The sequence below is a fragment of the Passer domesticus genome, chromosome 1, assembly GCF_036417665.1.
Source record: "Passer domesticus isolate bPasDom1 chromosome 1, bPasDom1.hap1, whole genome shotgun sequence".
In the NCBI taxonomy this organism is placed as follows: Eukaryota; Metazoa; Chordata; class Aves; order Passeriformes; family Passeridae; genus Passer; species Passer domesticus.
This window is the reverse complement of record NC_087474.1, coordinates 22,900,047-22,913,006: the sequence shown is the minus strand read 5'-3', so window position 1 is coordinate 22,913,006 and position 12,960 is coordinate 22,900,047. Positions and strand designations below refer to the sequence as shown.

The window sequence follows — 12,960 nt, the reverse complement described above, 5'->3', positions numbered from 1 at the left end:
AAGAGTGATAATAGAAAAAAGTAAAGAGGCACCATCAAAACAGAAAAGTACTGACATAATGTACAGGAGTACTTGATGGCTGTAATAAAAATTGGATGAAATTCAGTAGCACAAATTGTAAATCCATGCATTTAGGGGACAATTAATTAAAAAACATGCATCTTTCTACTATTAGCTAGCAGCTTCTATCTTGGAAAAAACTGGGAAAGTGAGGGATCTGCTGGCTATACAAGGTCATTACACTCTACAAGGAAGCTGTAAGAAATCTAAAGAGCTGCAAAATGGAAGGAACTTCGGACCATGGTGCAATGATGTAAGAATTGGACAACGCAGAAAGATCTCATCCAAATTACTGATGATTTTGGTAAGATTACAACAAGAGCAGAAAATTTAAGTTTCTGGTGGATAAATAGAGAGGACACTAGAAATCTTGGCACATTGTTTAGCAAATCAAAGACTGAAAAGAAATAGGATCACTTCCTGTGGAAACAGCAGAACAGTATGCATTGAAAAACAAAATGATCTGTTAAACCTCAAAATTTATTTTGTCATAAGATCAAGTCAGCAAAAAATAGGAGGATAATTTTTTTTTCTTCTTTAGGCTGACAAGGCTTCTGAAATAGAATTCCTGTTAGAATGAGTGCTGGGAATAGAAGTATTTTTAAGCTGGAGCTCAAAACAAGCATATTTACAGACAGTACTAAATGATATATTCCTCCCACAGGAGGTCGTTTCCAATTCTATCACTCATTACCAAAACAATATAAAACACCCCAAACAGCAGTAAATTTGAAAATTAATAATAATTCCAGGAGAAGAAAGCATACATATGAGCTTTATAATAATGTTTAATTTTGGGGTTATGAACATAATCCTCAAATAGGATTCCTTATGTAAAACTGGAAAACTAGAACTACTGCTTCTCCTACTGGTACAGTATTTTATGGCAGGAACAGAAGCTAGAGTTTGCATGAAAGTGCCATGAGTGGTTTCTATATTTAATCCTCCATTTTCTCAGAGCAAAACCTTATAGCAGAAAGAGCAAACAAATCTCTCCAACCTAAGTCACAGATCAATCACAGAAAACTCACAACAGAATGAACTCTCACTTCAGGTCTATATGATAAATGCTTAAGGAAAAGAAAGGTTTTAGCAAACCTGCCAAAAAGATTTAGAAAATTAATTCCTGACTTTCATGCCACCCTCGAAGACAGCAAAAGGTGCTAATCAGGTGTTGGAGTAACCTTTTTTAAAAGGGCTTACTCTGAAGTGCAACAATCACTTTCAAACTTTGAAGACAATCCCCATTAATGCAACACATACAGAATTCCTCTATCTCCTGCCTACTCAGATATATTTAGGCAGTTACTTCACCTTCTTTACAACTAAAACAGAAGTCAGTAGCAGAAAACTGCTACTGTAAATTTATCTAGATCATCATACAGAAGGCATGATCACAGAAAATCAATCCCATCACTAGAATTGGAAGCCAGTGTTTTCATAGAAAAGTCTGGCAAAGAAAGACCTCAAGAAGTGGCCTAGTGCAATCTCCTGCTCAGAACAGGCCTAGACACAAGGCTGCTCAGCAGCCTGACCAGCCACATCTCGGTGACCCTGCAGGGATAGAGATTCCCTACACTCCTTAAGGATTGCTAGGCTGGATGAGAGCTCTTTTCTTCTAGTTGATTACTTTGTAGTAAAAACAGTTATTCTGAGTGCGAGAACTTGAATAATGAAATAGAAGAAAAAAACATAGTTCTAAAGTTCTTATTTTTGCAACTATTCTACTTGAAATCATTTCATAAAATACATCAGCAACATACAGCATTAATCTTTTTGCTTGCTATATCCACTCTTCTAACACATTCAGTATTTCAAACAAATAAACATTATTGGTTAAAACCAACATATGCATGCAGATTAATTTTCTAAGTAAAAATAACTCACAAGATATAAATAAATCTGTCTATTTAGTTTAAGAATTTTTTAGTGCTTTATTTCTATTTTATTAATATTTTCCAAGAGTAGAAATAGAGCCCAACTAGGTATATTTTTCAGGGCCTTAAATATAATTTAACATATTTGCTATAATCCATAAGTTTGCACAAAAATCAAAAACACTTATAAAAATAACAATTATTCTACATACCAACAAGCCTTATTACATTCAGTGTAGTGTTGGTTAGAATAGGTGCATTCACTTTATTGAGGTTATAATCTGATCTCTTTCTGCTCCTCAGAGTTTCTCGAGAAACACTTAAAAAAAAAAAACAACCAAAATACAGCAAATGTGAAAACATTCAGACATACAAAGGAAATTTAGTGGAAAATTATTAGGATTATTATTCCTCCCCCGTTCTTTCACCTGACAGTATGCCTTCCAGTGCAGAGTTTTATTTATGCCAAAGCACAACAGGGTTAGGATTCTAACATTTAAGAAAGAAGCCTGATCTAATTTACACAGAAATGTGCTAGAGAAGGAATTTTTACTTTTATTCTAATACTGGAGTTCCACAGGCCTCTGTCTTGCCCAAACAGTCATTTTAGTCACTCTGAATCAAATTTATAATTCATTAAGAGAATTAAAGCAACACAAGTCACAACAAAACACAGGCAGATTTGTCAGCTACAACTGAAAGTTACTACCTAGAAATAGAAGCAATTTTGAGGAAGGTGAAACAAAAAAAGTCATTAACTTTTTCATAAATTTTAGTCCTGGAAGAGTCAGGAAGTTGGACACAATGATATTTATCCAACTAGACACATTTTAATTTTCTTTAAGATAAACCCTCTGTCAGCTGCCACACCTCAAAATTATATTCTTCCAAAAATTTCAATTTCACAGCACAAACCTATGGACAGCAACTCTTGTTTGTTCCAATTAAATTATTTTTAAGTATATCTCCACCACTTCTATGAAAGGAGGCAGTTTACATGGTATACCTTATAGAAAGAATCATGCCAACAATATTTGATCCTAAAGAGTTATCTTGTAACTACTCTGCTACTCTGCTTTGATCCAAGTGATGGCATTCTAGTTGTCCTGCAAACACTACATAAAAAAATGTTAGGCTGCTTCACAAAGTCTGAATGTACACCTAAGTTTTACAGTGTCATAGACAGAAACTTGTTTTCAGACCCCTTTAGAGGATACAAAGTTGTTTTTTTTAATATGAATATATATAAATAAAATACTTTTTATATATATCAAAATAGAATATGTATATTCATTTATATATGTCTATGTGTGCATTAAAGAAAAAGAGAACATAAAATTCAAAAGTACCATCTTCAATCTATGGAATAATCTTATGTTTTTTCTTAACCTGTAAAAGTTTATTGTTCTGCAGAAGCCCAAAACTCAAAGCATTTGTCTGCAAACAACCACTTTTGACACAACAGAAAATACACATATACACAAGAGCTGCTATAGAAGGACCTTCAGTTAACATCTAGTCCTTACTAATAAGTTTTCCACTACCTTCTTCAGAGATCCTTTATCTGCTTTCAAAATGTTCCTTTCTTCAGGTTTTCTCTGCAATAATGATGAGTGGTTTAATGTTCCTTCCCACTCTGGAGATCTAAGTGCTGAGCCTTCTAACTGTGCAGGCAGCATAATGTTTATTTGATTATTATTCCACAGTTGTAGATTACAGAAACTGAACTAATTAGAATACTGAGATGAAAAGCATGTGAATTAGACCAAGGACCCACACAGCCTACTTACCTTTTTATTGGGGCATCTCCTGTCTGCTCATCCACATAATCTCTTTTCAGCTCTTCAGGAACATCACTGTCACTATCATACTCTTGATATGCACTTTTTTCTTGTTCATCTGATTCATACTGGCAAAAGAAAAAGAAAAAAATAAATTTACTTTTTTCTTTTTCTTATAATATTATCACTCATTTAATGCTGCACTTGGGTCACTTTTTGGCTTTTACCTTGACTGGGATACAAATAACTTTGCTGGTTGAAAGGCTGCTGTCAATGTTCTTTAAAAATGGAGCAGGCAAATTATATTATGTCAATTAGTTAAATACCTGCTTCATTCTATTTCAGCTACCAATAATTTGTATTGTGTGCTAGTTGATGTATAAAGTACCCACATATTTGAGCATTTATTATTTTCTTATAATCTGAAAAAAAAAACCCAGTAATAAATCGTCAAAATTCATCCCTACAGTGGCAGTAAAAAAATTTTAAAAAAGGAAAAAACCCTGGCACTGCATAATAGCTAATTATTATTGAAAGAAGAACTAAGCTATTGTTTCACAAAAATACTTCTTTATATTGTACACATTTAATTAAGAAAATAACCCAATACAAAAAAAAATAACTTGCAGTTATGCAGAATGCACCTGCACTGGAAAAGAGACTTGAAGAGAGAAACTTTTCCTTAATACATAGACTGCTTTGAAGCTACTTTAATCACATAGTGACACAGGTAACACACTCTGGCTCCAGGATCCTTAAGAAATGGCAGCCAAAACACACTAGGACATGTATTTTTTCAGTCACACGTGCCATGGCCCCAAGAGAATTTTCAAGGAGAGAATTTTCAAGGCTAGCACTATGTATAAAAGCAAGAACCCCACAGTACAAATTCAAAACAAAAACAGCTCAGGTGGAAAAAAAGAATGTAGTATGAGACACTCAAAAGAAATGTTCAGACCATTAGTATTCCCAGGCAAAATGTTTGCATCATGAACATTTTAGACAAAGGAAAGTTGTAAAGAAAGCAGCTCAGTTTATTTCAAAAATGAGCCGAGGTCAGCCTTAACTAAGGACAAAAAGAACCACAGTTTAACTAACTTGGCTGGAACATTAGCACAGAGAATTACCACCACTTATTATGCATTAATAACGTGCTGATGCAATTAAAACTTAGTGACAGTAAAGATAAATTGACCACAAATTGTTAACCACAATTCATACTGATGTAAGAATCTGTCAGTTGATATTAATTAAATGTCTTAACATCACAGATTAAGAGGGATTTTGAGATTTTTTTTTTTTTTTAATATGGAAAAACACTTTTATTAAGTCTCCTCAATCTAATGCTATTACTGATCTGGAACAGCTATTTATAGGATAAATGCATTTGTATTTTAAAGTATGCATTAAACCACAACTATTAAACAGTGACCTCAATCTGAAGAGACCTTATAAATCTATTTTGAATACACACAGTCTGCAGTAAAATTTTGAAGTGGTAAAATGAATGCAGGTATCTTGTAGCAATAACAAGTTAAAGTGTTAAGGCAATCCACTCAAACCAACCCACAGGAAGCTGTAAGATTCATCAAATTTGAAGAGTGTTATAATACTGGAAGTTAACTGTATCACAACGGACACATTTTAGGAAGCTACAGAAAAGGGGCATAAATCATCTCACCAAAGCTCAAGATACAGAGCTGAGCTAATTGGGTCCAGGGGCCTCATTTGGCAACATCCAAGCACTTAAAAAGACTTTAAAATTCTCAAAAGAAATCCTGACAGGTCTTCCCACCCTACAGATAAACTGACAAGTAAATTAAATGTTTATGTCCTTATCATGCTAGTTCTTTCTATATTTGGCAACATGCCTATATTCTCTGGAAACAAAATTTTGCAACCTCCATCTGAAAGAATTCCAATTTTCAGTGCTAAAAGGTGCCTCCACCTTAACTGGTCAGTCAAGACACTGAAACACAAAACCTTGGTAAAAATTTTATCCTTCATTATTTAAGCAGGTTATCTATCTTTCCATGTAAAGTATAACAAAATAGGTGAACCATCTACATTTTAAACATTTCTGTGTCAGCACTTTGGAACAGACAGTTTTGAGACTGAGACATTAAAGGTTAATGGCTCAAGCAATTGGCAATTTGCAAGAGCAGCAGGTGCTCTGCTGAGGCCAGGTTTACACAGAAAAAAAAAAAAAAAGTGTGCTGGCAAAACCTCTGATCTCCATAAGACAGAGGAGGTGCACAGCTACCACCAGAGGATGCCCATGAAAAATCAGCCTTTGTTTAGAAACAAGCTGGTTTTTGACCCAGATAAGGAAAAAGGTCAGTAATAAACAGTTTCTGTGAGACAGGATAATGCTTTTTATCATGACAATGTCCTTCCCATGAGGAGGCATCACATAGGCCTTAAGGTATTCACCCCTTCTGAGAATGCATAATTGGCTCACCTCAATCAGGTCAAACAGCAGTCAGTCAGAAGGGGCCACAAACTATCAAAGACCCCCAAAATGCCACCAGACTCATTTCTGCAGCCTTCCACCAAAGGACTGCACATGACCCACAGTGTTGCAGCAGCCAAAAACACCCCTCCATTGGAGGTACCTGGCTGCTCCCCCCTGAACATGAATGTCTATTAATCCAGTGAACTTTCATGTTTGGTGGTTTCCCTCAGCCCCAACAGATCAAGGTTGTGGCCATCACTGTGACCAATGGACATTGAAATTGTAAAAACCAAGTCCCATTGGATCCATGAGTTGCGTTATCTTTCCACTATCTACTCTTACCTTTTCCTTCTTTTTTCCTTTGTATATTTCAATAAGTTATATCTTGATACTTTTATATCATTCTATTACTGTAGATAACAACACACGAGATAAAATGGCTACATACCTAATTTCCACTGAAACCAAATTGTTCTAAAATAAATCTGCCATTTATATGTATGTATAAACACCAATCATTCAGTATTGTTTTACTCTAATCCATCCCAAAGGATCTATTAACAAGTACCTCACTTACCCTGCCTCTGGGACCAGAGAAGAGACTGAAAATGTCAAAAGGGAAAGTAGGATGGTCGTCTGTACAGCACTGACACCTCGGTCATAAAATACCTTTGTTCCAATACGAGCCCTGGGAGATATCCTGTACACAAATTGGTCAACTTGTCTCCATTCAGAGAGACAAACTTCTGTCTGTTTTACACTTATGTTTTGTAAGTCATGCAGGTTTCAAAGAGTGCCAGTAACACCTGCAGGACCACTACTTCCCTCATGAGCCTGCAGTCTCTGTGCCAGAGGTCTCTTTGAGCACTAACAATTCAGTGATTCTGTCTTACTGACAGAAGGCATCAGTGACACGTCATGCTGGCAAAAGCCAACAAAACATGTTCATCAGCATTTGCTACCTCATTTTTGATCGTATGATTTAACGCTCGCAAAAGCTTAGCACAGAGTAAGACAATGTCTTCCAGATTCTGAAGGGTAAAATGTTAGAAATGGAAAGACCAAAGAAGGTCTGTCCTAACTTATATGCAGAGTTCTCATATCTCATACAAATGTGCAGAGAGAAATAAAAACACCTCAACCTATCTATAGCCAAGAAATGAAGACAATTCTACAAACCTCTTCTACAAGTGTAAACATGCTGCTTACTAAACAAAAAATATGGGAACAATGTAGCCTCTCATTCATTAGCAGTAACCCGCAAAGTATCAGAGGAGTTTGAAATCACTAAGCAGCAATTATTCTTTTTTGTTCTTAAGATGTTATCCAGCCTCAGTAGCACAAGTTAAGCCCAAGAAAACACCACTTATCAAAGGGATAAACAATAACAAAAGCTTAAACAAAAACATGATAATGTAGCACTTAAGAGAATGATACAAAGTTTTACATTGAAACACATTTGATCACTGATAAATTTTGACAGACTTCTGAAAAAAAACCTACACAGTTATTGTTCAGTTTTATAGAAGAACCCACAATAAAGAGAGTGTCCTGAGCATTTAAATTACAACTAAAAATGACGCAGCAAACATCAGAAAATCCATGGCAAATCATACAGGAGTGAACAAAGACCACATAAGGAGCAACCTACAACGATTCTTTCCTATGAAGCTTGAAAGCAAGTCCTAAAATGATAAAATTACTTCCTCAAAGAAAGCTAACTTAAACCCCTGGAAAAATACTAATTTAGGTGGAACATGTCTTGCTAACCTTCAGGAATACTTGACTTGAGTGGAAAAAAAATGCTGATTTAGTGCAAAACAAACCGAACTTTAAACAGGATGCCTGCATTTCTGGCACTTTTAAAAGCAAAGCAGCACAGTACTGCAGGCAACAGAATCTTGCAGTAAGACACTTTACCATCATTGCCTCACAAAATAAATCATCATTTACTGAAAGCATTATTTGATTTTTTTTCCTGAAACACTCCATACCCCATTGGAAGCTAACACGTCTTCTGTCTCATCGTCTTTGCTGTCGGCCTGGATTTCGAAGGGGTTTCCTCCGGCGCAGTACTGCTCGAACAGCGTCAGCGCCGATGCAGCTGCCGAGGCAGGCTGCTTACTCGGTGACACGGATGGGGAGCGCGACTGCTCCAGGAACTTAAACTCCTATCAACAGAAAGAAATCACGTTTTTTCAGGCATTTTCAATATTATTATGACTCCAGTTCCATAAAAACAAAGGATAACAACAAACTTGTGGGCAATTAACTTTTAGCCAAAGTTTGCTGCTTATTTAAACATGCTTTTCACACTGGCTCAAGTTAACCTCAAAAATGACAACCTTATGCTGTTTGTCTTTGTACTTTTATAAGTTTTATGCTACAACATGCAATACATCTACATTCTGAAAGTATTTACAGGCTCAAACTAGGTGAAAACTAACTGTGTTTTTTACTTCACAGAATTAAGGAGATAAAAAAGACTAAAATTCTATCCAAAAATGCAGTTCTCTTTACACAAGTTACCTAGTAATTTACTAGAGCTGAAATTTTCTTGCTGGTATTTTATTTTTTAAAAATTGTCAAGATTTTTTACTTCTCAAACCCACTGCACAGTTTCAGATCACTGGGTGAGTACACAAACTTTTGCAAGTGTATGGACCAAGTAGGATCCAAAAGGCGTATTTTTTTTTCCTAACCAAACACAACTTATCTCAGATGACATACCATTTCTATCTATTAAACCCTAGCTATTAATACTCATAATGGTAAAATGTGCATTTTCATTTAACTAAAGGTGCAAAGATTAAAACACATGCAGCTAAAAGGACTACAACGTTAGATTTCTATTTGCTTAAACAAATCAGTAACTTTCTGCCATTTTCTGCTGCTCCAGTCCCTTGAGCAGTATATGTAGGGATTTAGAATCCCATTTCTTTATTAAAAATATTATTTCTTTTGCTGCTGGATGCTGCTGAGAGTCCTCCCTTCCTTTCCCTCCATACTTTTAGTGACCCAGTAGCCTATTGCTTACTTCTACAGTTAACTCCACAGAGGCTGCAAAATGATCTTGCTCAACATTGGTGTGCTAAAACATTTCTGAACTTCAGTTATAGCTTTAATCACAGGCACCATGTTTTATTTGGCAGAACAAGTTAATTTCATCCACCACATGCTAAAAATAATCACTTCAGATGATTAGAAGGTAAGTACAGTAATTACTTGCTTTCAGTTGGACTTCACCACAGAAGAATTTTTTTTTTCCTGTCCAAATGAGGCGGTATCACCTATTTTTTCCAGAAACAGATGCCAAGTTGGTACAAGCTAGTGAGTGCTCATGCAACTATTTTCAGGCACTCATGTTTTAGCATCTTACTGTCAGATAAATAATTTAGAAATTAAAAACAGACATATTAACAGTACATTGACACAGGAAAAATAAAGGCTAACATTATGATTACAACTCTAGCATCTTCCATAAAAACCCCTGCCTGCCTGAAACAGAAACACTACTCTTTCAAAACTCCTAAGTTTCTAATATCATGAAGTAAAACTGAGGAGCTTTTAGAAGCAGTTAAAAACATTTGTACAGTAGCTCATGGATCTTACTACTTCTTAGAACACCGCAACTCTTAGTTATTAAAGTATTAATACATTTGTGCATTTCATCCATAGAACGTACATGAAGCTGCAAAATACTAAAGCTTGATTTAACAGGACAAAGTTCCCAGGTCTCATTCTCCAAAAACATTCTTAGCTCTTCAAGACGGGTTCTGAAACACAAATGAATATTCTTAATTGGCAGAAAGAGTAAATCACAAAATTGGCAATTACTTCACTTCTGCAGTGAAGTAATTCTAAAACTGTACAAAAAGTTACTTTAAAACAAGTATTTCAGCAATTCTTCCAACCGACAAACTACTCAAAAGCTGTGTCTACCAAAGCAGTGCATTTTTTATGACACCTCTGCAGAAAGATATTCTTTGAGACTATCTCCATAAATTTGTAAACTAGTTCTTTTAGTCAAAACCATTACAAATTATGTAATGGGACACCTACAATTATGCAGAAATACTGGATCTTTTTCCTCTGTAAACTGTAGAAAACAATACAATATACACAAACACTCTACAAGCAGCACAACAGCTTCTGAGAGCCCACAAAAGATAGATGCTTCTTTCAAACACACTGAAGCCAACAGAGAGTAAAGGCAAGTGGAAAGAAATAATATTCTACAGACATACCAGCCTTTCAAAGATAAAATTTAAATGGCTTTTAGTCTCTAATTTTCTTCATACTTCTTCAGCAATTATATATATATATATATATTACTGATACCAGCTATTTGGTATCAGTAATATATGTATACTGATTTGGTATCAGTAATACAGTAATAAGGAGAAGTAATCAAGCCACTGCATCTCTGCATTTCTTCTGTTGCTTTTAATCACTAGAAAAGCCTCCACTCTGTCATAAGCAGAAACATCTTTGATAAAGAAAAAAAAATTGTCGCATAAATGGAACAGCAATGAATGCTTTTGGGATCATATTGCTCTATATTTTCCTCATAATATAGGACATATTGTTTTGTTTAACAAGTAACAGTTGGTAAATTATGCATTGGGTTTCTAATTAGGCAATAAAATATTCTAGGAATACCACAATTTCAATAATAAACTACAACCATCACTACAATTAAAATTTGCTCGCCGTGATGAGATAAGCAGTATGTTGACTACAGTTTGCTGTGTCTATTTAAATTCACCAGTTAAATACAAATAGACTATAAGTGCTATTTTCAGGACATTGAGCACCCATTGAGCTTGCAGATCTTCTCACAGTAAAGCCAACAGAAACAACAGAGATGCTGTGAAAACCAGCATTAGAGATTAAAAGTCTTTGTGAGGGAGACTGATGTGAAAGTCATAGAAAAGCAAACATTAAAAAGCCATACAACAAGTTTTGTAGCATTTAGAATTTGAAACCAAAGCTCTGACAGAGTACTTGAACAAATGCTCTTAATTTTTACCAGCATATATATCTAGAAAGGGGAATGCAGGAAGACCTGATGCATTCATTCTCTGAAAAGCTTAATTGTATCAGACACACTTTTTTACAAGTGTATCAGTACAAAAACCAAATTGCATTTCAAAAATCATCTTACTGATGCTTTTGCCAAAAGCACATTCTGATTTATCAGAACAATCAATTGCACCAAAAAAAAGGCTTCCTGTATGCTCTAGTATTATGTTCTCTTCTATGTTTTTTGAATCACACAGCCAATTCCTTTAAATATTTTCTCTATATTGGCAGTTCTCTATAACACCACACTGCTCAGGAGGCCACGTATGTCAAACTACACAAAGAACTGATTACTCCTGGATTCTAAGCATTCATTCAGCTTTCACGTACTAATGCATCCTTAAAAGCACTACTGCTTTTTTTTCCCCCCTCCAATTAAATGCCTAAGAGAAGTAAAAGCCACGTTAGCTTGATCTGAAAAGGCAAGATGCATAAAGCTTTATATAAAACAACCTAGGGGATATAGCTGTGTGACAGGGTTTTTATGTTTTTCCTTCTGAGCATGAAAACATCAACCAGTTAATCTTCACAATACCCATGCAGCATAAAACACATATAAATTAAAAGGTTTCATATAATTTAATTAATGCCAATGAATATTTAATTTTATTTTCACAAGAATTACATGATCTTAAAAATCACAAGTTATTACAAAAAATTACTATTTCTCTACATATTCCAGCAGTGTTCCTCAACCTTTATTTTACTAAAAATAATTTTAAAAATTTGCCTATAATTACTTAAGCTGTTAAACATACACAGAACTGTAACAGTCAAAATTATATTTACTTAACCCAACAAGGTATTATGTGGTAAGTCAGTGTAGTAAAAGATGGTTAGGTAGACCAAAATCAGTTCATGAAATTCTGTCTAGGATTCAGAAAAATTTCAAGAAATAAATAGGTGGCATCTCATGACAAGACATAATGTGGATCTGATTAAGGCTCAAGTTTTTCAGACAACTGGAACTGAGGTCTTCATCAAATGACAAGAAAGAATTCCTAGCTACCAACTACCAAGCTGGAAGAAATTCCAAACCACATTCTCGTCTTCTGAATTTAGGCACTGTTTCATGTTCTCCTGCCCTAATTTTCATACTTCATGGACTTTAGGCAGAAAGTCTCTAACTTTTCAAATGGCTCTGGATGTATTACTTGTATGACAGCTCCCAAACAAGAGGACAACAGATCAAGACTAGAAAAGTAGGCATTTCCTCAAGCATGGAAGGCTGTATTTTTTCTCGTATCTTCTTAGGTTTTACACCCAGAAAGAATATAATGCTAGATGACTAGAATCAAAAAGTTGTCAATCACCCAAACCAAAACATTTCTAAAATCAAGACAACTAAAACAAACAGAAAGATAAGTCCTGATGCTGTTATAGCCATATATCATGTCTGAGTCCTGAGAATGCCTGTCCATGACAACACATGACTGTCCTCGTGGGATATGACATTAGAGCTGACTGAAATGTAATTACATCCTGCCATCCTTCAAGCCATGAAGACATGACTCAAAAAGATGGACGCAGTTCTAAATATCTTACTTGATTCAAAACAGAATTGCATATTGAAAAAACATTTCATAGTAATACATGAGTCTTCTTAAGCAATTGCATTGAAAAAGAAGACACAATTTTGCTACAAAGTATGGACTTCAGAGGCATTCCTTCTCAGGATGCCAGGAGACAAGAAGCAACCTAA

The 12,960-nt window shown here is 35.1% G+C and overlaps 1 protein-coding gene across 3 annotated transcripts in view; it reads right to left on the bottom strand.

The window, feature by feature from the left end:
* The window catches only part of VPS50 (VPS50 subunit of EARP/GARPII complex), an 80,224-nt gene that overhangs the window by 29,908 nt on the left and 37,356 nt on the right, over window positions 1-12,960 (bottom strand). For all 3 annotated transcript variants that reach the window (XM_064410219.1, XM_064410223.1, XM_064410231.1), the window contains exons 17-20: window positions 9,859-9,949; window positions 8,168-8,344; window positions 3,728-3,846; window positions 2,150-2,256 (exon numbers count right to left, since the gene is read on the bottom strand). In XM_064410219.1, coding sequence (XP_064266289.1) covers window positions 2,150-2,256; window positions 3,728-3,846; window positions 8,168-8,344; window positions 9,859-9,949 — 494 coding nt within the window. The remainder of the gene's footprint in view (window positions 1-2,149; window positions 2,257-3,727; window positions 3,847-8,167; window positions 8,345-9,858; window positions 9,950-12,960) is intronic.